The following is a 25,475-nucleotide window of genomic DNA, read 5'->3' as shown; positions in this document are numbered from 1 at the left end:
CTTCCTCTGTTGGTACAGGGTAGTCAATATCCCAAAGAAACACAAATATTTACAGCTGTCTAGCCCCTGACAAAAAGTTTAGGAAGATCTCAGAAGATATTTCAGCATGTAAATGGATGATGAAGACAAGGTACAGTCAATCAGTTGCGTCATTTGGGGGGGTAAAAAAAATACCTGCTCACTTGTAGACCATTTTCAGATGTGTATTTATAGTCAGAGATATGTACATATGCCCGCACACACGCCAGAAGAGACTCGGGAAAAATCAAGATACATTAACAGAAGGAGTAAAAGTAGCAATAACTTAAGTAGAAGTTAACACCTGTGTGAAATTACTTTGTAGGGTTTGACCAAATGCACTTAGAACATGCTCTTTGTTTAAAAAAAAAAAAAGGCAAACAACAAATTCAAACAAACAACCACCCCCCACACAAACAAACAAACAAACAAAAGCATGAAAACACCACAAGATTCTGTAGAACCAATGCTTATGTTACCACCAGGAGAGCACCAAGCAAGGCACCATTGGAAAGACAACATACTTTAAAGTAAGTCTCTACAAATAAATCAAATGCTAATCTGGTCGAAAAATCGGTGTCTTTGGTAAAAATTCTATAAGGATGACCTGTATAAAAGGGAAAAAAAAAAAGAAAAGAGAGATATCTGTTACATGGATGATAGCAGCAATTCTATTCTCTATCACAACAGATTGAAAAAAATTAAAGGCAAATGCACTCACTTAAAAAAAAAAAAAAAAACCACAACTAAAAATAACCAGGAGGTGCTGTGTGCAAGGTTAATTTTCAATTCCACGTGCAATTGCCTTTAGTTCCAATTTGGTTTCACTTAATATAGGAATCTAAATCACTTTCATAGCTCAAAACTTGTGCAGAAATTTCTGTCACCCTTAAATTCCAACTTGTTTTCACTTAATATAGGAACCTGAATCATTTTCATACCTCAATGTGTACAGAAATGACTTGCCATCCCTTATTTTAAAATTGCCTTCACTTAAAATAAGAATCTAAATATTTTTTGTAGCTCAAAACTTGCACAGAAATGTCTATCACTCAATTTCAAAATTGTATTCACTTAATATAGGAAACTAAATCATCTTTATAGTTCAACACTTGCACAGAAATGTCTATCACTGTTTATCTCCAAACTATTTTCAATTGAAATAAGAATCTCTATAATTTCTGTAGTTCAAAACTTGGACAGAAATGTCTGTCACCCTTTATTTCACTATTATTTTCACTTAAGAATCTAAATTTTTATAGCTCAAAACCTGCACAGAAATGTCAATAGCCATCTCCAAACTGTTTTTCACTTAAAATAAGAATCTAAATTTTTGTAGCTCAAAACTTGCACAGAAATGTCTATCACTCTTTATTTCACAATTACTTTCACTTAATATAGGAAACTAAATCATCTCTATAGTTCAAAACTTGCATAGAAATGTCTATCACCATTTATTTCCAAACTATTTTCACTTAGTATAGGAATCTAAACTATTTTCATAGCTCAGAACTTGTACAGAAATTTCTGTCACCCTTAATTTCCAAATTGTTTTCATTAAATATGGGAATCTAAATTTTTGTAGCTCAAAACTTGTATAGAAATGTCTGTCACCCTTTATTTCAAAACTGTTTTCACTTACTAAAAATGTGAATCATTTTTATAGCTCAAAACTTGCACAGAATTGTCTATCACCCTTCATTTCAAAATTATTTTCAGTGATAATAAACATCTAAATCATTTTTAGATTTCAAAACTTCCATAGAAATGTCTGTCACCCCTAATCTCAAAATTGATTTCACTTAATAAAGGAATCAAAATAATTTTCATAGCTCAAAACTGGCATCAAGTTGTCTGTCACCTTTTATTTCTAAATTTTTTCACTTAAAATGAGAATCTACATTTTTGTAGCTCAAAACCTTCACAGAAATTCCTACCACCCTTTGCAAAGTTCCCACAGCTAACAAATGTGGCAACAATTAACCAGAAACTTCACTAATCCCTTTGCATGATTTTTCTTGTGGTCCTAATTCACATCTACACATGGTAAAGGCACACTCCAGAACACAATCCAAGTGTTCATCCTGCTTTAAATTAAAAAGTTGAAGGGAATGCTCACTGTGCACCTTCTTTCTTCAGACAGACAGTCAGAACACAGCAGGATAATTGTATTTATAAAACATAAATGCATGTGGTAGTATAACTAAGGATTTCACTTGTAAGGGGAGCTTGTCCTCCTAAGAAGTTAAACATTTTGATTGCAAAGGAAAACCTTGCTTGGCTACTTAAGCATTTCACTTTTGACAGCACACTGAACACCACTGAAGTGGCAAATGTCCAATTTCATCCCTATGGCAAACACTTTTGGACATAATATCAAACACAGGTGTCTAAGGTTCTTTTTAGAGGTATTCAGAAGTAACTTAATTTTCAGAAGCGATGCAAGCTGCTCGAAGTCACTGCCAGTAGTCACTAACTGTATACTTGAGGTACCAGGGATTCTGATATTGGATTGGATGTTAGGAACAGGTTCTGCACCACGAGGGTGGTGGAACACTGGAACAGGTTGCCCAGAAAGGTGGTTGGGGCCCCATCCCTGGAGATATTAAAGGTGAGGCTTGATAGGTCTCTGGGCAACCTAATCTAGTGGAGGATATGCTGACTGCAGAGGGGGTTGGACTGGATGAGCTTTGGAGGTCCCTTCCAACCCAGACCATTCTATGATTTTATATTAAGGCAAGGCAAGAAGTAAAGCTGGCACACTGTGCTTATGCCAAAAGTCTAAGACTATCTTGTCTTTTATTTACCTATTTAATTTAGCATTTACAAAGAGTGGATTTTGAAACTCAGGTTAGAAAAGCACCAAGTTTGGGGTATAAGAGTCTAATTTAAAATCAACTGGTTTGGAAAAAAAGGGGTAAGTATTTATTATTTAAAATTAAATAATGAACAAAACATTAAAGGCAGTTTTTAAGAGATTAGCAAATGAGTTCACTGAAAATTAAGAGTACAGAGATCTTGTAAAATGTTCTCATTAAATGTATCCAGAGATAATACAGCAGGCGTTTCACAACCTGAAAATAAAAATCTTTGATCTTTATTCTATAAAATTCTATGCCCATGCTTATCTATTTTTAATGTAAATAGGTTAACTGATGTGCAATTTTATATAATAGAAGGAATGTTCATCTGTGTGAGGGCATTGTTGCTGTATAAAACTAGCACTGAATGGGTTTGGTGTGGTTTTTTCTTTCCTCCAATTAAATCTGCAAACCACTGGATGGAACAATGTTTTCTGTGGAAAAGCAGAATTTTCAGTGAAATAAAACTCCCTTCATTTAGGGAAAGCTCAAATCTACTTGCTGAAATTTTCTTTATTCCATTTCTCAGTCGCATTTCATCCATATAAAATCAAATGATTTTGTAGGATAAATGTTAGGAAAAGTCTGCTTATTCAGTGAGCTGTAAAAAAAAGCATTTTAAAGATCTATTTATAAGATCTAATGTAGAAACAGAAAAAGGGGAGGACTAAAAGAGATTCCTTTAATATCACTTCCAACTATTTAATCACTTTCGAAATTGTTATGTGCCTGATAGCTTTTGCTGTTTCAAAGAACAGACAGTAGAAACAGAAAAAGGGGAAGACTAAAAGAGGTTCCCTTTAATGCAATTTCTAACTATTTAATCACGTTTGAAATTGTTACATACATGATAGCTTTGTTGTTTCAAAGAACAGACAAAGTGCCATGTAGTAAAAGATGACACACAAGTTGGAACTAATGCAGTAGATACTTCTCTGAGGCTAATCTTTATTTTAACAACTCTTCCTGTTGCCTACTTCCCAGAGCATTAAGAGAAATTATCAAAAATTCTAATGTTTAGTTCTATTTTAGCAGCTTCATTTCAGCCTATTCTATGCACCTCCAAGATATCTGGAAATAAAAAGAGCAAGAAGGTTGCAAACTAAACAAACAAATCCCACACTGGGCATTCTTCATTTTAAACTGCATGCAACTTCTCACTCTGTGTTTTGAAGATGGGTTTAGCCAAAGACTGAAGTTAAAACTTCAGAAACTGACTGGAAAAATCTTTTGCTGGCAGCAATTGGAGATAAAGATACTTTCAAGACAGTTGAGGTAAGGGGCAGTTAAAATCTAAAAAGGCTAAAGGTTTCTTAAGCTCCAACAGCTTAGCTGAAAGGTCTCCTTCCATACTTTTTGACTTGATTAGCATTATATAAACCAGCCATATCTGACTTGCTGCGTAACCAAAGTTGTGCTTATTCTTTATACAGCATCCAAAATTTCACACTCCATCAGCACATGTTGGAGCTATTTTATCTTGGCAATTAATTTATTATTTTTCAGAACACAGTGAAGCCTTGTTTTCAAGTCATTCATAACTTTATAAATCAGTCCCGCACATGAAACCATGCATCTGTGAACCGTAGAAAATCCTTGCACTCAGGCTGATTAAGCTCCTGACACCTTTACTGATTAATAATCATGAAAAGAATAAGATCAGAAGCAAAATAAATGATCATTTAATAGAGAAACTCACAAAACAGCCCTTTAACTTACATATTCCATCATGTTATTCGTTTCACATTTCCTTTTGCTTAGTCTCCAATGCAAGCACAGCTAGACAAGGAGGGAAGCAAAAGAAGAAAAATGAGCTGTATTTTATTGCAGCACCCAGACTGAGCCATTTGTCCACCTTTCATATTTTTCGTTCAACAAAAGCATCTGTTTCCATACTGTGCAATTCAAACTCCAACAGTACGAAGCTGCTCCCCGCGGCACTCACCTTGTGGTATAACCTATTGTTTTCCCATTCTAATAACTTCTCAATCGATCTTCGTGTCTGGAAGACAAATGAGAAAGAATTTTACTCTTGACTGGCTTTAGAAAAACTTTGTTTTGCAGCTGCTTTTGTGTGAAAAGGAGAGAGGTACAGGACAGTGACTGAGTACAGGGTGGTCTGAAGCACTGGCAAAACTTCTCTGGTATTAATTGGCAACTAGAAGAGAAACAACTTTTTACGGCACCCAAATAAGCTGTCTTCTGAACAAAAAAAAAAATATCTTCATTTCTGATTCTTAACAGCAGTTACACCTTCAAAACCACAGAAATTTTGAAGCAAGCTAAGTAGTAAAACAACAACACTGCTTCCCCAGTATCCGTGGTCTAAATGCACCTCTCCTAAGGTCAGCATCTAAACTGACAAATGTTGAGATCATTTTGCAGTGCTGTAGGTCAAGTACAAACATGCCCTGCTTTAAACAAAAGACTTATTTTTGTTGCTTTTAGATCCAGATTTTAGACTGAAAACCCAAACGGAGGAAGTTACAATGAAGTGCACAAACAAACGTTACTAAAGTTACAGTGAACTGCTGAAATGAATGTTACTAAAGTTACAGTAAACTGCACAAATGAAGGTTCCTAAATCTGTGATTTGTATGCTGAGCAAACCCAGCATTTAGGATTCTAAAGCAAAGTTTTACTGCTCATCTTGTCCATCCTTGACGCTTCAGGGAGAGAATCCTGAAAGCTGTTCTGCACAGCTTTCAAGATTATGCATGCTGGTATTAAAGGACGCTCTGTGCTGCAAACTTTCACAGCGTTTTGGAGAGAATTATTCAGTTATATTTACATTTGAGAAATACATTCTGACATTTATGGTCATTTGACTGCCAGAATATATACTGCTTAGGCTGTAAATGGGATTTGCTCCTGACTATGAATAAAAAGAGGATAATTCATGGTGCCAGGTGTTAAGATGAGCCCGACAGAGCTGCAGGTGCAAAAGGACGAAGCAATGACAAGGAACTTAAAGCAGCTGCAGCTTCCTTACAAGGCAGAGAGGGGTGAGGGGAAGGGATGAGAAAGCATCTTGCTGCTATTACTGCAAAGTACAAGCGCTGTAAATGAAGCTTAACAAGTCAAGCTAAACCCTAGCAGGAGAAACAACAACGTCTGAGTAAAAGAAACATCAGGACAACAAATCTCCCATCCAATCTGAACACCTGGATTTTCAAACACGACTTTCTCTCTAGTTTAATGTCCAAGTGGTTGTGGGGAAAGACACCCAAGCATCTACTGTGGTCACATGATTAAAAATTAGCTCATTGCTATCTCTGAGCAATCACTGCACTGAATTTTTATCACCGCTTCTTTTTAAAGGCCCGAGTCGAGGCATTATCAGAAGGTGGATGTGCCAGTGATTAATTTATCACATCAACTGGGAACAGAGTATTTTGGGGGGTTATTGTTATTATTATGTTTTTTAAGACAGTGCCCTTTAACAATAATCAGTAGACCTCACTTGTTTCTTTGTAAAGATAGCCTTTTAGAGTCTGCTCTCCTTTTAAATGAAAATAGGGCAGCAGTTATGGTCACACTTTTGTTAATTTAGTTGCCAGTCAGCTCCAAATCAAAAGAAAATAAGGCTGCAGAGTGTAATTAACATTCAGTTCAGTCGTTTTGTCCCTTGTCTAGCCCCCGAGCTTTGTTAAAATTGCCATCTGAATGCTGAAGGCTGTAGGGAAATCGATTTGATTCTAATCGCACCATGAAAAGAACATGATCTAACTGCTTTCAGCCCTCCGTAAATCTGTACTAGGTCTTTAGCACAATGCAACTTCCAATTTAAAAAGCACTGAATGTCTCGTCAATGACTTTGTGAAGAAAAAAGAACAAGGAGCAGACATAAAAATTCCAATAGTTGTTTAAGCATTAAAGTTCATTTGCATCACAGCAAACCTGAAAAGGGCTGACCTCTCAAACCGCCTCTCAGGTCTATGAAGTTGTAGCCTTGACAAGCTCACATTGACAGAGCTCATTGACTCTGAAAGGCTACTCTATCAATGGTGAAAAATGGCAATAGGTTCTACTCTGAGCAGGCATCTGCCTGCCCACCCGCTGCTAAACCAATGGCAAAACCGATTCAAAACCTGAATCTACCTTGTAATCTTCCTTTCCAGGAGCTTTTAATAATAGATTAAGATCACTATACAATTTAATTTCATTGTTTGCACCGAAGAGTGTGAAAAACATCCAAGCTTTCCAAATTCCATTAAAATTACAACTATATTACAATACATACACATAAATAAGGAATTGATAGGTAGTTAGGTACTATTAATTGGGTTATTTAAATAAGAACCTAGTTTAAAGTAATCTGACTAGCACCAGATAAAAACTTGCAGCCTCCAGACCTCGAGTATTTATCTTCCCAGAGCCTTAAAGGCAAATCCTTCCTGTAGTGCAATTTGGGATAGCCACAGCTCCCAAACCACACCATATTCTCCAAATAGAGATGGTAATTAAAATTAGATTGCAAAAATATTTCTGCAAACCTCAGAGCTGGGAATTAAAAAAAAAAAAAAAAGAAAGAAAAAAAAAAGTCAATGAATTAACCAGCATCACACAATTCACTATAGTAAGTTTTCTTCCTGCTTGACAGGTGAAAAAAAGCACTTGCACGTGCAGCTTAATTAATCACTGCTCTTGACATCTCAGTGATTTACAGTGAGGAGCAGGTGAGGATATACAAAACCAGAAAGGAACACTTGATTTGAGTGTAGCATTTTCAGCACACTAGGATGACGAGCTTATATATTCTATCAATGGGTGTACAGAAAAACCCATACAGCAAATTATTTGTTAGCCACAACAAAAGCACAAATTAAGTGGAAGAGAGACTTACTGATTAGGAAGATTTAATACTAGCCAGCTTTTTAATTGATTTCTTGTTTTCTTCTTAAAAAAAAAAAATCAGTTCAATATTTAAGCAAAGCTAAAATTTCCATTTGAGTACACTTTTTAGCATAGCAAATGGTAAAATATGCTTTGTAAACATGGTCTGTAAAATAATAAACAAAGGAAGTCTCATGTCATCCACAAAATTTGGGGAGATAAACCTCTTTAATCAACTATGTAGCTGCAATGTTTAATGAAACATTCCTGTAAATTAACTGATTCTTTCAAGACACTAATCTTTGACGTGGGCTTTTGAAAAAGAAAAAAAAAAACAAACCAAAACTAACAAACCAAGACTACAAAAAAAGGCCAATTCAGAACACTGTTTCACCAATGTTTATCGATCCCAGCTAAACAAAGTCTTGCCCTAAAACATGAAGGAGGAAAAAACAATAAGAGGAATATTAAAGATGAACTTTTTATGCAGAAACAAGGCAGGAGTGAATACAAATAGTGTGTTACCTGTATCACCAACTGCAAGACCTATCATAGAATGGGTTGGGTTGGAAGGGACCTCCAAGATAGTCCACCCACCCTGCAGTCAGCAGGGACATCCTCCACTAGATCAGGCTGCCCAGAGTCCTGTTGTGCCTGACCTTGTGTATCTCCAAGAATGGGGTCTCAACTACCTCCCTGGGCAACCTGTTCCAGTGTTCCACTACCCTCATGTCTTTGCAGTGCCTAGTGATGTCAGCTTACAACTCCAGATGCAGTTATGACCTCACAACTGGGAGGCTGTGCAGCCACAGGTCCCCTCTTGCAATGCATGAAGCCTCCTCACCTCCAGCTGCAAATCAGTGACTGACTGGTACAATATTAAACAAAAGGATGGCTCCCAAAACAATGCTCATTTGAGTACCTCCCTTTGAGTGAGGAAACACCACGGACAGTAACAACATCACATTTCACTATCAACTTTATTCATAGCTGACTGGGCACAACAGAAGACTCTCCTGCTATATGCATTTGATCCTTTGACTTCTCATCTGAAAACTCCAAAACAGAAAAATATAGTGCAACACTAGACCAAGAAATATCACCTAGAGATTTTCAAACTCCTTAGTGCAACACTAGTCCAAGAAACACTACCTAGAGATTTCCAAATTCCTTGGGGTAACACTAGACCAATAAGTAACACCTAGAGATTTTCAAACTCCTTGGGGCAATACTAGTCCAAGAAATAGTAACTAGAAATTTTCAAACTCCTTCACATAAAACTTTACCACAAGTACTAATAATTTTGACTATTGCCCAGAAAAAAAAAAATCCACTTTATGGTCAAATTTCAAAATACAAAGAGACCAATTATAGCTGATTTTTGTTGATTTTCATATGGCCAGAATTTGCATTGTATTTCATGGAAGAAAGATGAAGAATCTTATCAGATGTCTGGACATCTCTGCTCACTCAAAGAGAGAAATGATGGAAGCAGGAATTCTCCATCAACAGATACCTGACTACAAAATTTATTCCAAGTAAGTTTAGTTATAAGCACAAACAATGAAACAGTCAGATGATAACTGAGTTGCATGACTCTAAGCTCACTTTCAACATGCCAGAACATCCCCAAAGTCAGTTTTGAGGCCCATATTGATGCCACAAAAACGCTAAAGCTATATCACAGCATCATAGAAAGATTTGAGTTGGAAGGCAGCTTAAAGACCATCTAGTTCTAACCTCCCTGACATGGCAGAGTCACTTTCTTCTAGACCAGGTTGCTCAAGTTGTTGAATCATAGAATTGTTTCAGTTGGAAAAGACCTCTAAGATCAGCAAGTCCAACCACTGACGTAACACCACCATGGCCATCAAACCATGTCCTGAAGTGCCATGTCTACAGTTTGTTTGTTTTTTTTTTTTTTTTTAAACACTTCCAGGGATGGTGACTCCCTGTCAGGCTGTTCCAATGCCTGACCACTCTTTCTGTAATGAAATTCTCCTAATACCTCCCCTGGTGCAACTTGAGACCACTTCCTCTTGTTCTATCACTTGATACCAGGGAGAACAACCCTCACCTCACTCCAATCTCCTTTCAGGGAGTTGAAGAGAACAACAAGGTCTCCTCTCAGCCTCCTCCTCTCCAGACTAAACAACTCCAGTTCCCTAGCCACCCCTCATAAGACTTGTTCTGCAGACCCTTCACCATCTTTATTGCCCTTCTTAAAATGAGGGGACCAAAACTGAACACAGTACTTGAGCTGTGGCCTTACCAGTGCAGAGTAGGATCACTTCTCTACTCTTGCTGGCCACAGTAGCAGGCATAAAGAAACAACCAAGGAAAGCTCCTGAAAGTTGATTATTATAAAGACTCAGAGAAATTTTCCCTCAAATGCAGACAATCCAAAACTCAAGATGCTAACTTGGTATTTTAGCCACCAGGTATTTCAGCTGTTCAACAAGAGCTAAGTCACCAAGTAAGCACAGCTAGCTGCTTTCTGTAATGAGGTGACAGTGACTAGAGTGGAAAGTTCATACTATGGAGTAGACTTGTAGAAGAAATGGTCTTGACCTTGGCAAAACACACTTCCCTGGTTTCCTTCAAGAAAATTACTCAGATCTGGCCCGGACAATCTAAAGCATCCACCTCCTGCTGAAGAACATGATCTCAGAAAGAGCTACTGAAAAGAAACATAGAAGATGGAACTGACCATATCAGGGATGAAAGCAGAACTGAGTCTCCACCAAACACCTCATCTGGTGTCATCCACTGTGGGAAATTATAAACCAAACATGGATGGAAATTCCACCTCCACCTTCTCTTTTAGGATTCCAGAAATGTTATTTGGGGTCTCCTAATTTCCAAAATACCCAGCAGTATGTTATGGAACACAGTTCAAGGCCAGTGCAGGTGGCGAAACTAAAGAATCTCAGGTTACATCTCTATTAGGAAATGAAAGTGTGCCCAGAAACATTCCCATTCACTTGAAGCCAGCTGGCAGGGAGCAGCTTACATCTGTATCAGTAAGTTTTCATAACCTCCCAACCACTCACAGTGCCTGCAGCATTCTGATAATGCCTAGGAACTGTTACACAATGCAGACTCAGAGTCTGCCAAGGACCTCTCTAAGAGTACAAATTATAAAGCATCAATTCCTAGGAACACTCCCAGGTTTAATTTATTAGTATGTAGCAAGCCTTTGACTCCCGCTGCTAAGAGTGTCTAAGGGCAGGGGCAAAGAATGGAAGAGAAGCTACCTGGCCAGAGAGACTGAAAGGCAGCACAGTTTAACAAAATAATTCTAGAAGACCCTTTAAAATCCAACACTTGACTAGTGTGCATGCTGAAGGGAACGATCCCTCTGAACGGGATGAATTCTACAGTGCTCTGCCTGTGTAGGATTGAACCAGAAAATGACTCAACCACAAGCAGGTTGATACTGCAGCTAGTTAATCAATTTAGAAAAATTAAATCTGGTTACTTAAACCCCACACAAACATCATCATCATTGTTCCAAATTCTGTCATTTATTCCAAAATTCAGCAAAAGCAATTTTTATGAGGTACATACACCAAGCCACTTGCCACTTTCCATGTCTATTTGATATGGCAGCAGACCTATCAACTCCTTCAGTCTCCTCTTTTGGAGAAGAGCTGCCTCCCCCATCCTCCCAATTGTTTTGTCAGCAGCCACACTTCCTGAACTACTTGGGGTTTGTCATTGTTAAATAACAAGTTATTTTCTTTATACATAGTGCTTGAGTTACTGAGAGTGCTCCACTTAAACAGAATATTTTACCCTTGTTTAATAAAGTAGAAAAAGTAAACACATGCCAGAGCAAGACTACTCTGAGAAAATGCATGAAGCACAAAGCGTCACTACTTCACCTTGCCAGCAGCCTATTCTACTTTTGTAGTTTGTATTTTACAGTACCACAGTCTTAACAAGTCAGTGTTCAGTCAGGTGCTTCCTACTTTATTTTGCCACATGAATTTCAGATAATTTTGCATTCAGATTCTTTTATCAGTGTTTGCATTTCTCACCCACTTGGCATCATCAACAAATTGCTAAAGACAGAATTTTGTAAAATGATCCTTCCCAACCTGATTTCCAAATCTCGCTTGAGGGCAGGGCTGGCATCCACAAGGACCTTGACAGACTTGAGAAGTGGGCCAGTGTCAACTGCATGAGGTTCAACAAGTCACAGTGACAGGTCCTGCATCTGGGTTGGGTAAATAGGTGCCCAGAAAGGTTGTAGATGCCTCCCCCCTGGAGGTGTTGAAGGCCAGGCTAGATAAGGCCTTGAGCAGCTGAGTCTAGTTGAGAGATGTCCTTGCCCATGGTGGGGAGGTTGGAGATGAGCTCTGAGGTCCCCTCCAACCTGAGCCATTCTAGGATTGTATGATCTGACAGCTAGCTAGAAATCTTTTAGCATGCTCTTCAAAACAGCCCAATGCAAATCTTAACTAGCTCACAGCTGGATTTTTTTCTGAAGTGTCAAACAACACAAAAAGCAATATTAAAACAAAATCACTTTATGATCTATGGCCCCCTCTATGTACCTCAGCCATAACAATGTAGACAGTGCTGCAACATGAAAATGTTCATCCCACATGCATTATTTTGATTAATATTAGAATGTTCCAAGCTATCACTCTTAATTACAAATGCAATTAAATTTTAAATAGCATTTAGAACATCTACTATAGAAACCAAAGATATATGCTGCATTTAAGATTAATACAAGCCCTATTATTAAGAAGCCAGGAAACTGAAAAATTAACTTCAGACTAAGAATTTTTGTAATACTAAAGGATCCGCATTTGACCTATACAGAATAAAGTAATATTTTGTGATTTACTGGCACTTTTAGGTATCTTTCACATTAATCTTATTGCTCTGACCACCCCCAGCAGGTTTGCAGATTAAAAGACATGACAGAACTATCAGCTCCTACACCTTGTTATCTATCAACTCACTACTCTGCCCTTCAGGAAAGCATGTGAAAAAATGATAAACCTTTAGAGGATGCCCTGAAGGAAATAAAACCTGATTTTAGATAAAGTAGTAATATAATAATTAGAGCTATGCACATGATGAGTTCACATTTACAGGGTATTACAAGCTTTGCCACTTTTAAGTTCAGTATGTGGAAGACTTGACTCGTCTGACCAAAATGACAAGTGAACAATTTCAAAAGAAATAATACATTAGATCTCAATCTTCCAATTCTTTTAAAGCTTTCATTTCATAGCTAATATTAAAACAATAAATAATAATTTAAAAATAAATATTTTAAATAAAATAGTAAGATAATAAAATAATAAAAATAATGAAAGAATTAAAATAATAAAATAACAAAATTTTAAAATAATAAAAATAATATTTTTGAAGTATGACTTCAAAGACCTCTGAACAAACTTGAAGACAATGATCAAGAATGCTCTACATTAAAAGCTTTAGTAAGCTGAAAGGGGTCAATACAGAGGTCAGGTGTCTTAGTATTAACATAATAAATACATAAGTACAATGTCAATTGTCACAACAGACTTCAAAACCAAGGTACCTTCCTTCTTACATAGTTGCCTTGAGGAACTGCTTGAAAAAGCATTATGATATTAGAGCATTTCCAATGCCAAGTCCCTGGCAGACAGGCAGAGGAGAAAAATATTTCCTTCAGTCTTAAAGAGAAGTGTAATATATTCCTAACTTCAAATGAACTGAGCCAGTGCACTGTATGATCAGCATCATCCACTACTGTATTTACGAGCATTCATTCCAGCTCTTCCACCACCACATATTTAATTTAATCAATACTTTGGAAGTTATAATTAGCTGTAATGTTTATACAGCACTCAGAAGATGGAAACTGCTACATAAGTGACAACTAATGACGAGGCTTAAGCAGCATTCTCCAGCTTTGTGGGAATTCACCAACAAACAAGTAGCTCTTGAATGTATTGGTAGAGCTCACTATTAAATATCTCACTCTATTCATTTTAAAGAGATTGGCCATGAACCTGCTGAACCAGGCAATTGCCATGTACAATACCAGCTCAGAAAAAAAAAATCTAGCAGTACTGCCATTCTAGCACAGCTTTCATTGTTACTGCTCCTCTTGAAATTATTTATCCTATTTGCACATTGGGAACCACAGCATTCAGTTGAGACAGAAAATGAGTGTCAATTCCTTTTGAAAAAGTGGCTTCAAATGGACACCTTGGCCTGTAGTGCTTTTTGAATTATAATTCATTATGCCATTCTTTTTTTTTTTATTTAAAGATCAGTAACTTAAAGGCTTAATGTTCATTTGTACACTCTGGAGCTTGCCCCAGAAAGGATGGCAAAAATCTGCAACAAAAACTGTGGAAGATCATTGATGATCTTTGCAAACAAGGTAGTCTATTTCCTCTAACTTTCTTGCAGCTTTTATTCACTAAAATCAAATCAAAGCCTCATAAAAAAGGAGAGGCAATAAGATACTGAATCAAATGGAACATTTATTCTGCTGGTGAAGAGTAGCAGGCTTTTTCTCAAATGCCTCAATGCAAAAGAAGAAAGGAAGCAATACAAAGACTTCCAAAAGTAGCACTGAACAAGCCACTGAAAAGAAAAATACAGCAAAGGGAAAGCTTTCATTGCATGGAAATGCATTAAACTGATATAATTAACAATTAAGCTTCAAGTGTCTGTGATTTAATACACTCCTAGTTTGAAGCACCTACTGACTTAGAGACAAACCCCAGAACTTATTTTTCATTGCACAAAAAAATAAGCAAATGTTCCCACTACAGAAAAACTTTCAAGAAGGGTAATTTCAAAGCTCATATTTACATCTGTGATAGCAAGAAGTCAAGGAAAGGTGGTGAAAAACACAGAATAGAGAGAAAGATTAAGAGAATGATTGGAATTTCAAACTCTGAAGCTTCAGCTTTCATTTTGTCTATGTGAACCTTAAAGAAAGGTTCCTCTGAAAAAACAGCTGTAAAGCAGACCAGCAGTTTTTAAAAGTAGTAGATTGATTCAGCCTCATTAAAACAGGCAGCTTTTAATCGGTCCTTCTGAGAAAAGTTACTTTTTTGTATCAGAAGCAAGCAATTGTGTCCTTGAGAAACACTCCCACTTTATTGGCTCACTGCATATGCAACAAAACTAATTTGTCAGTCTTGTATTTCATGGAATTGAAGAATGGCTCAGGCTGGAAGGGACCTCAGAGATCATCTCCTCCAACGTCCCCACCATGGGCGGGGACACCTCTCAACTAGACTCAGCTGCTCAAGGCTTCATCCAACCTGGCCCTGAACATCCCTCCCCAGGGAGGAGGCAGCCACAGCCTCCCTGGGCAGCCTATTCCAGAGTCTCACCACCCTCATGCTGAAAAGTTCTTCCTAAAATCCAGTCTATCTAACCCTGCTCTCCCTCAGCTTCAAACCTTTCCCCCTTGTCCTGTCTCTAGACACTCTTAGGAAAAGTCCCTCTGAAGCCTTCCTGTAGGGTCCCTTCAGGTCCTGGCAGGCAGCTCTAAGGTCCCCCCAGAGTCTTCTCTTCTCCAGGCTGAACACCCCCAGCCTCCCTCAGCCTGTCCTCACAGCAGAGCTGGATCATCTTTGTGGCCTCCTGTGGACTCACTCCAGCAGCTCTGTGTCCTTCTCCTGCTGGGGACACCAGAACTGGATTCAGTACTCAACTTGTGGTTCTCACAAGAGCAGAGCAAAGGGGCAGAATCTCCTCTCTTGCCCTGCTGCCCACACTCTTCTTGATGCTGCCCAGGACACGATTTGCCTCCTGGGCTGCATGAGGGCACTGACGGCTCATGGGGAGCTTCTCAGCAATCAACACCCCCAAGTCTCTTTCTTTAGAGCTGCTCTCATACTGCTCTGTACCCAGCCTGGATTCGTGCCTGGGATTGGCCCAAATCAGATGCAGGACCTTGCACTGTGACTTGTTGAACCTCAGGCCTGTCAAGAACTTTCTGGATGCCATCCCTGCCCTCAGGTGAGTCCACCACACTACACAGCTTGGTGTCATCTGCAAATCTGCTGAGGGTGCAGGCATCAGTGGGAACAAATCCATTGTATTTAAAAGCTGAATGGAAGAAACATGCACACATTATCCTGGGTCTCCATTTCCTTAAGAAATTAATTCTGCCTGTTGAGGCTATACCTATGGCTGGAGCCTGGCCAGTGAAAGGAGATCTGAAGTCAAAGAATGGAAGATCACTTGATCAACACAACCCTCTTCCAAGGCACAGACAAGCAGTACAATAATTGAGACATGATTACTTCCCACATCAGTCTGCTGTGTATCAGCAAAACTGTGGCACTAGCAAGAAACAAACAGTTTATGGATTTACCTTTTCTTTCAGTAGCAGAGTATCAAGTTGCTTTTTCTCACAGTTCTACTGGAACCCAGATAAAGCAGGTTGTGTTTACAGCTGCTATCAGAGCAGCTCCGGGTCATTTACATCATGATTGCTCACTTTCCTCACTTAGAGGAAAACACACAGCATTAGTTTCCTGCACTTGTCATAGCACTTTGCCATAAACTGATGCCAAGTCCTGCATAAAAGAAAAATCTTACAGGCTTGTAGATGCAGTTTAGTAGAGAGACCTTCATGGGCATAAAACCTTCAATTCCAGGTAAGAGGGATTTAAAGGATCTAAATCACTTTGTACTTTCCTGATCTGGGTATACTAAGAAATGGAAGTTGAATCCACCCATTCCTACACAAGGAACTCTGCAAATATGCCCTTGAAAACATTTCATAGCTTTCCTCCTTACCTTCTCTACCAGAAAAAGTCTCTCCCAGCTTAAGCCCAGGATTAAGACTTGTCGTTTGGAGAAGCATTTTTATCCCTTTCAGTTTGTCTTCAAGAACACAAGTTAATTATTCTCAACATTATACCCTCCAGACGTTTGAATTTTGCGTTCTCTGTCTGACAGAATGCTCTAAGCAGACATCCATTTACTGCTGCTGACATGGACAAATGATGCTGTCACAAGATCTGAAGCCTCCAGACTGACCGAAATGCTCTGGAGGAATAATCACACTGCCTAGACAATTATTCAGTGCCATCAGTGCCTTGCACCACTGTGCCATCCACAGTGCAACTGGACACTGTGTTTAGGCAACTGAATCCTAACCTCAATGTCACCGATACTGGAAATCAGAACTTGAGCCAGCGTCGCCCTACTTGAAGTGGAAGAAGAGGTGTGAAGCTCCTTACATGTCTCCTGGTACCAACTTTAATAGGAGATATGCAACACTTGCTGACAATGTGGGTCAAATCTCTAGGGTGACTTCTGGAAGGTCAACTTTAGGTTTCTGTCCTTGTTCCTGCTGTCCATTCTCTTTCTCAGACTCTTGTGTCTTTAGGCACTTTGTATATTACAGCACAATTACATCACTAACCTTTATCCTCCTCTGAACAGAGCATATATGTTTGGATTTTCTTTTTCATATTCATCCTTTTGGAGCTTACCTTAACTCCTATCCACACAAGCTTCAAACAGAAGCACTTCTCTAACTCTTGCTTCACCAGGTTCCCACACAGAACCTCCTTCCTCACCCCTCAAGCTCTGTTTTATGGCCCCAGATACCACAAGCTCCTGCTTTTTATCTGGCTTTGTTTAACAATGTGGAAAAAGTTGATTATTTGTGAGTTTTGGTAATACATTAAGAAACCGAGTTTAGAAGATGAGGGTTTGTGACATCACCCTCTACCACATGACATCCTTGCTATCATTTCTTGCTACAACAGCAGTTTATATGAGAAAAAAAATGGGTCAACCTGAGGAGCTGAACAAGCTTTCTCCTTTAGAAGTTACATGGACAGCAGCAATGCAAGCTTCCCTGGTGTTTGTAATGAACAGAGCTAGGTCTAGGTTGGTAAAGGTGGTCTTCTCTGCAAGCTGGTTAAGTCATAGAATCATAGAACTGTCAGGGTTAGAAGGCACCTTAAGTATCATCTAGTTCCAATGCCCCTGCCATGGGCAGGGACACCTCACACTACAGCAGGTTGCTTACAGCCACATTCAGCCTGGCCTTAAAAACCTCCAGGGATGAGGCTTCCACCACCTCCCTGGGCAACCTGTGCCAGTGTCTCACCACCCTCATGGGGAAGAATTTCTTCCTGATATCCAATCTGAATCTACCTATTTCTAGTTGTGCTCCATTCCCCCCAGTCCTATCACTCCCTGACACCCAAAAAAAGTCCCTTCCCCAGCTTTCTTGTGGCCCCCTTCAGAGGCTAGAAGGCCACAATAAGATCTCCTTGGAGGTTTCTCTTCTGCAGACTGAATAGTCCCAACTCTCTGTCTGCTTGTCTGCTAAAGAAATGAGTAAACTACAATTTCCTGTAGCAGACTTTCAGAATATGGACATACAATCATGGTATAATTCACACTGATGCCAACACTTGTTTTTAATTCACAGACTCCGATGTCACCAGGAGGTTTTTCTGCCTCATTCTTCATATAACTAAAACTAGCCTTAAACAATCTCTCAAAGGGACTTGTCCTGTCATTGGACATCCCTGAGCAGAGCCTGGCTCCATCCTCCCAATCTTTATCATAAGCAACGATAAAGCAATGAGCAATCTTTATCATGAGCAATGAGCTCCATCCTCTCATCTTTATCATGAGCAATGAGGGCAGCCCTCAGGCTCCTCTGCTCCAACCCAAAGAGCTCCAGCTCCTGCAGCCTGTCCTCACAGGGAGATGTTCCACTGCCTTCAGCAGCTTTGTGGCTCTGCACTGGACTCTTGTAAGCATTTCCCTGAATTCCATCTTGAACTGAGGGGCCCAGAACTGGACACAATATTCAGGGCAGAGTAGAGGGGAAGGAGAACCTCTCTCGCCCTACTAACCACCACCCTCTAATCCATCCCAGGATGCCACTGGCCTTCTTACTTCAATAATATTAAAGTGCTGTACAGCACATGGCTCTAAAAGACACATTCAGCCATACCACCACTCATTGAGTTGTAAGTTCCAAGTTCTGATTGATATCTGTTTTAAAGTTTAGTACGACAGACAGCTGATACCAGAGTGTATGAAGCCAAATTGATTTAAGTAGGTTCTTGCACACACAAACCACAGCATGAGAACCAACCCAGAACAATTCTAACTATCAAAAATTCTATCCATAGCTCAACTTACTCTTTTACTGAGGCAGATAACTGGCCACATACTACAACCTAAAGTGCAGCAGCAGCAAAGGCATCCACATAGTAGCCATCGTACATTAACTGGAAGATTCTTCTTAAGACAGCTGTTAACTCTGCTAATACTGGCTTTGAATTCTTCAGGTGCAACCTACAAGGGGAGGAAAAAAAAAAACAACAAACCCACAAATATTTTTTAAAAATCTAGTACCACAGCAGAGATTTACTATTCTTACAATGCTCTACACATAGAACTCATTTCTGTAATAAAATGTTAACTCTAATTCCAAACTGCTAGGCACAGATACTCACCTTTCCAGTTAAAGATGAAGGAAATTCTGCTTCAAATTTGTTGCTTAGCCCAAACCTGCAAAAACCAAAATGAAGATCTTAGCAGAATTATAAATAATCCAAATGCATGCCACAAGTTACAAGCATCTCATAATATCCTCATAGTTCATATCACAACAGCATCAGTCCCATGGAAAAAAAAAAAAAAACAACCACTTGTTATTAAAATTCTTAAAATTCTCCTAACAGAAGAAGTGTTCACTACTGCATACAGTTTGAAATCCATCTTCTTAAGAGTTCTGTTGACTCTTGCCCAAATTCAGCAAAATCTTCATAAGCAATAGAGCCAAAAATTTTTTTAAATTAAGTACTTAAGGAGAGGGAAGAAATTATGGCCACAATTTCAATTACTCCCCTTCTCCACCAAAACAAATGTGTCCAGGGAAAGCCCATCCAGGGCTACTCCACTCAGGCCATGCTAAGTAACTGTTCTAAATATAAAAAAGAAATCACAGAATCCACAAATCTTAACGCTTTCCATCTGGAATTCTCACTTAGCCCTGTTTTTGCAGGCAATAAATTCATAGAAACATAGAATGACTTGGACTTGAAGGGACCATCAAAGATCATCTAGCTCAACCTCTCTGTCATTGGATTATGTTGCTCAAAGCCCCATCCAACTGGACCTTGAACACACCCAATAATGGGGCATCTACAACTTCTCTGCACAACCTGTTCCAGTGTTTCACCACTCCCATCATAAAAACTGTCCTACTCATATCCATCCCAAATTTCTTTCTCTATCTTTCTTATAAACTTCCTTAATATATTTATGGCAAGGCTAAGGCAAGCTACCTGGCATTGTTTATTATACCTAGCATAACACAGAAGTTAACTTATGCTAACATAAGTCAGCATATTTGAGTATTTGTAATTAGAATAGTAGCTCTGCAACTCCCACAAATCCTTCCGAAGTGGTAAAGTAACAAATGGAAACTGTTAAGCAGAGAAACACATGGCAAGTTTACCACTTCAAAATAGCACACAAAGAAACCTCACACTTAGTGCAAACACATTCCTGCCACTGAAGATCCTGTTAATTCCTCCACAACTGAAGGACCATCCACCCTTTCCCCAAAATCCTGAGTGAAACCAAGTGCTAGAGGAAGTTACGTAAACGGCACAAAGAAGTGTCCTGCCCTATCAGTTAAACTACTTTAAATTGCCAGTGGGTTGAAGTGGAAACTAAAACCAAGCTTGGAGAAGGACTTCAAGCTCAAGATACACAGCTGCATCAGAAGTCTCAATACTAAAAGGTAGCATCATTTTACTACATAATTAATTCATCAAATCAGACAGATGCCTACAGAGATGTCTCTTCAAAGACTAATCTTCATGTACTTGATGTCTCAATATCCAGAAAAGAATAATGGGATTAAATATAAATTTGAGCAACAAGGGAACGGCCAATTACAAGGATAATTCAGGTCAAAGCAGCCCTTGTTGCAAGAGCTCCAACAAAGCTGTTCCCTTAACCAAGGGAGAAGACAGGATTTCAGCTGTCCCTTTACCCAGCACACCAAGGAGCCCCTTTCACTCAGAGGCAGGAGCAAGTAAGTCAAAAGGGACAAGGAAGTCTCCCTGCTTTCAGTTAAGTGACAAAAAGATGTCACTACAGGGAAAGGCTTGCTTATGTTGAAGATTGGCTGGGAAAACAGAAACAAGGCTATTTTTGTGAATGCATAGTCCAGAAGTATTCAAATGTTGAGAGTTTCATCAAAAACAGGCCAAGATTCATGGAGACTGCAAAGGCCTTGCCAGGCAAAGACAACCCTACTGGAAAAGTTGTAAAGGGAGATACAGAAACTTCTGACCAATACAGTTACAATTTGGTGAAGTTTGAAGTAAATGAGAGTAAGAATTCACATGCAAGGTAAGTGACAATGTCCAATACATGGTGGAGCAGCAGAACTGAAATATCAAACCTAACGCAACCAGCTCCCAATATTGTTCTGAGCTTTTCATTTTACAGCTTTGTCACCATATACAGGTAGTAAAAAAAAAAAAAAAAAAAAAAAAAAAGGATGACACCCTGCATTTTAAAAGCTTTGGTAAGCATTTGTGTGACCTCAGTATTATTACTCTTGACTGCAACCCACAATCTGGAAATCCAAGTATTAGAAACTCCACAGAACAGTACTACATGTTTACTATAAAGATATAACAGCTCTTACAAAGAAAACAGCAAAAAGCTTCTTACAACTCAAACAATGGAAATCAATATTTTGGAGATGCATTTCCTCCCACAGTATAGCACTACATTTCTTTTGCAAAATACTCCATCTCTGCTTGCTCTATGCTTTTCCCGTTCTATATCCTGTCTTCAACAGATCCACATCTACCTCATGCATGAGTACCTTCTCCAAGAGGGGATTCTGCCTCTTTACTCTGCTCTGCTGAGACCCCACCACAAATACTGCATCCAGTTCTGGTGTCCCCAGCATAAGGAGGACACAGCAAGCCCAGGGAAGGACCACAAAGATTACCCAAGGACTGCAACACTTCTGCTATGAGGATAGACTGAGGAGCTGGGGTTGTTCATCCTGGTCAAGAGAAGACTCCAAGGGGATCTTAGAGCTACCTTCCAATACTTGAAGAGATCCTACAGGAAGGCTGCAGAGGTATGGGTATGTAGCAACAGGACAAGGGGGAACGGTTTAAAGCTGAAGGAGAATAGGGTTAGACTGCATCTTAGGAAGAAGTTCTTTAGTATGAGGGTGGTGAGACTCTGGAATAGGAGTTTGTGGCTGCCTCTTCCCTGGGGGTGTTGAAGGCCAGGTTGGATGAGGCCTTGAGCAGCTAAATCTAGTTGAGAGGTGTCCCTGCCCATAGCAGGGAGGTTGGAGTAGATGACCTCTGAGGTACCTTCCAACCTAAGCCTTTCTGGAACCTGAAAAAGTGTTTCTTAAACATGATTCTGCTTGTAAGGTTCAGCTGAGTTCCTCCCTTCGTGTACAGTGGAGAACAAAACGGTGAAAGGTAGAAACCTCAAAGCACAGAAATTTACAGTACAGGACACGGCCAACCTGCAACCTTTCCTCAACTTGCTGTTCACATCTTCCTAACACATAAAACTGCCATACACTACCCTCTTCCAATTTGTCCTCTCTTATGGGGGCACTAAACCATTTTTTCATTGCTTTCAACAATACTCTTTAGTTGCACATGTTCGCAACCCTTACAAAACCAATATATATTCCACCAATCTTAACACCCTCCATCCATAACTCTCACCTAGCCCTGTTTTTCCTTATGTCCTCAATACAGAGTAAAGGTCAAAAAATATATAAGCAGACCTCAGTTTAATAGAAAAATAAATTACTTCAAAGAAGATGTATTTTTGTGAGGGTTTTTTCCTCTCTTGCATCAACACACAATGCACTAAGATGACTAACAGCACAGAAAGGCATTCACTAGCACATCACAACAGCTCTCCATCATTCTGGCCCTGAGAAGAGCCAATAAATCCAATATTGCTGGCTAATACAGTCTCAGATGTATAAGGTGCATATGTCTCAAATGGTTGAGGAAGCAGAAAGAACAAGTAAACAATCACTGAAGTCAGCCACCAATCACAAATACTCCCTGTGGATTCAAACTCATCATGTACCTCTCTTTCTACCCTAATATGGCTTGAGAATAAGAAATACCTTGGACTTTCAATTCAGCTGTAAGTAAAGTTCTGTTATTTTCCTCAGCTTTCAAGTGTCTTGATGTTAGAAGAGAGCCTCCAGTTGTAGGAAACTAGGTCAAATATTATTCCTACAGAGCTATCTAAACTCTGCTGGCATAAATAGTTTAGCTGAAAAGTTAAAAAAACAACGTTAAAAAAAAGAAAAAAAGAAAAGTTGTACAGTTGTGTGTAGCATGCTCCCAACAGTGAGTTAAGAAGAAAATTTTTCTTGCTAAACAAAAGCCCCACAGCCTGGAAAGGTAAAGCCTTTGTATGTTTTATTTGGATAGTGTTTACCTGCTTTCCTTTGATTGCTTTTAACTGCTCATCTCTGAAAGGACTCTCACACACTTCCATTGTCTGTTGGATGAAATCAAGTAATAGCAAACAGCTTTCTGACATTAATCTGTAGCCATGGAAATGACGGATTTCAAACTCAACATTTTGACTTCTATGCAAGATCAGAAAGGATATGACAATAGAGGATGAAAAAAGAGCTTCTGTTTAAATACACACATGGCAGGAGCAGTCAGCAACTCTTTAAACTGCAGAGCCAGAGACAGATCAATCCAATATTTGCTTAACTGCTGATAAATTTAGTTGGACCTTCAAAACCCATCCCTGCTTTTGTATCAGGCAAGAGCAATTCATTCTATCCACAGGACTTGACCTATTCCTTAAAGCCTCCAAGTGAATGTTCTGACAGTGATCTAACTTTTAATAATAAGCTTCTTGATCATTGACAAGAACTGATAGAGACTGTACAAAGGTAAAAGTGGCTGATGCTTCTTAGTGAATTCTCCATACCCGGTGTGATGAAGAAAGCAAATGATCATCAGTTGCCTCTCTTTGGAAGTACATGCTCATAGCTCATTGCTCATCTAAAACCTAACGAACAAATATTCTGAGGAAGATCATAACAGTAATAATGAGTTAGTGACCATTAGTGAACAATTAATTAATGAAGCAATCATTCTTCTTCAACCACAACACCCTTACCAGTCATAGGTATGCTACAAAAGCTCCCTCACGATTCCACTAACGGGTCTTGCTCTCTCGTCTCACACAACCTACCTTCCAGTACTGGGGAAGAAACCACAGTGTTTGTCTCCATTTCAGTTCTTTACACTTTTGTATTGGCTAGTATGAAAGTTATCTAATTGTGGGTTTGTTCTGTTTACCAGACACAGGCTAAGGCTACCAGCTTATTTTCAGGGAAGCCATTGGATAGTAACAACTTTCCTTCACAATAAACTGAGTCATATGCTGAAGACTCCAGTTACATGCTTCCATTCCCTTAGAGGGCCTCCTCAGCCTCCTGCCCATCCACATCCTTCCAAGCCAGTCTATCATGTCTTACATCCCATTTTTAACCAGACAGCAAACTGCACTGCTTGACTGTATTACTTCATGTCAACCAAACAGTAAAGCAGTAACACACTAAAGTACCACAAAGCTACTCTAAATTTAACCCTGGGTTTCTGGACAATTCAGTACCTGAAAAGAGTAGAGTTCATGAGACTCAGAGCAATAGACCACAATACCTTCAACTGCTATTCTATTGCAAGCCTAGTCCTGCTAGGACTAATGAATACTAGAAACCGATTTGCACAACTGCATTTTGTCTCCAGGTTAAGACAAAACTCTGAAACTGTACATCAAAACTGACAACTACACTTCAATAGAGTGAGCCTGACAGAACTGACTGAGAGAAAGACACCCTCATCTGTTAAGTTACTGAGAAGTACTACACTAACTTACGGTCTCTTGCTGCTAGACTGTCAGAGATATCAGTCACAAAACAAAACTCAGTCACTCCCATATTAAACACAATGAAACACAACATATCAATCACACCTCAACACGATTTTACATGTACCTATGTGACTCACAAACAACTTTTCTTTCTTAAAGGTCCACAGAACTGTATTAGCAGCCACACGTGAAATGGGAGTGAGAAAGAGATACATAAACAATCCTAAGCAATAGCCCAGCCGGTCATGCACTAGCATATACCTGTTATACACAAGAACAAAAGCACGAGGCACTTTACTTCCTGACAGCTCATCACTTTGGACAAATACTTGACATTCTTCATCCAGTCACAGCCCAAGACAGTCCTCTTTCCTCAGCGCCTCGTTGGAGGTTTGCATCCGCTTTCAAGTCCCAGGCACCACACGGCTGCCCGGCGGAGCCGAGAGAGCCCTCTCGCAGTCCCACGGACGTCGGGGGAAAGGAGGACGGGATGCAAGACCGGCCCGATGCTCCTTCCGCCCACCACCCCGACTTGCCCCAACTTGTAAAAGCCGACTTGGCGCCACCAGCCGCAGCCGCCCCCAGGCCCGGCACGTAGCCGCCCCCGTCCCGCCGCCCAGGCCTCCACCGCCCGCCCCAGCCGCGCAGGCCCCGGCGCGGCCCTTACACGGTGACATGGCCGGAGCCGCGAACCACCACCGGGTCGGGGGAGTACTTCAGGAGCTGCTCCTCCAGCGCCCGCTCCTCGTCTTCTTCTTCCTCGTAGATCTCGTCAAAGTCCGCCATGGCCGGGCCCGGGCGCCCGCTGAGAGAAAG

The 25,475-nt window shown here is 39.7% G+C and overlaps 1 protein-coding gene across 1 annotated transcript; it reads right to left on the bottom strand.

Annotated features, from left to right (window-relative positions):
- Positions 1 to 220: 220 nt before the first annotated feature.
- On the bottom strand, positions 221 to 25,475 carry CHIC2 (cysteine rich hydrophobic domain 2). Its single transcript, XM_054382850.1, has 6 exons — positions 25,327 to 25,475; positions 19,193 to 19,247; positions 18,876 to 19,031; positions 4,825 to 4,881; positions 4,599 to 4,658; positions 221 to 625 (listed from the first exon to the last, which is right to left on the bottom strand). The coding sequence occupies exons 1-6, from the start codon at positions 25,443 to 25,445 to the stop codon at positions 575 to 577; spliced, it is 498 nt and encodes a 165-aa protein (XP_054238825.1). The 5' UTR covers positions 25,446 to 25,475; the 3' UTR covers positions 221 to 574.

Source organism: Indicator indicator, chromosome 8 (genome assembly GCF_027791375.1).
Source record: "Indicator indicator isolate 239-I01 chromosome 8, UM_Iind_1.1, whole genome shotgun sequence".
Taxonomy (NCBI): Eukaryota; Metazoa; Chordata; class Aves; order Piciformes; family Indicatoridae; genus Indicator; species Indicator indicator.
Note: the sequence above shows the minus strand (reverse complement) of the source record. Positions and strands in the feature narration are given on the sequence as shown.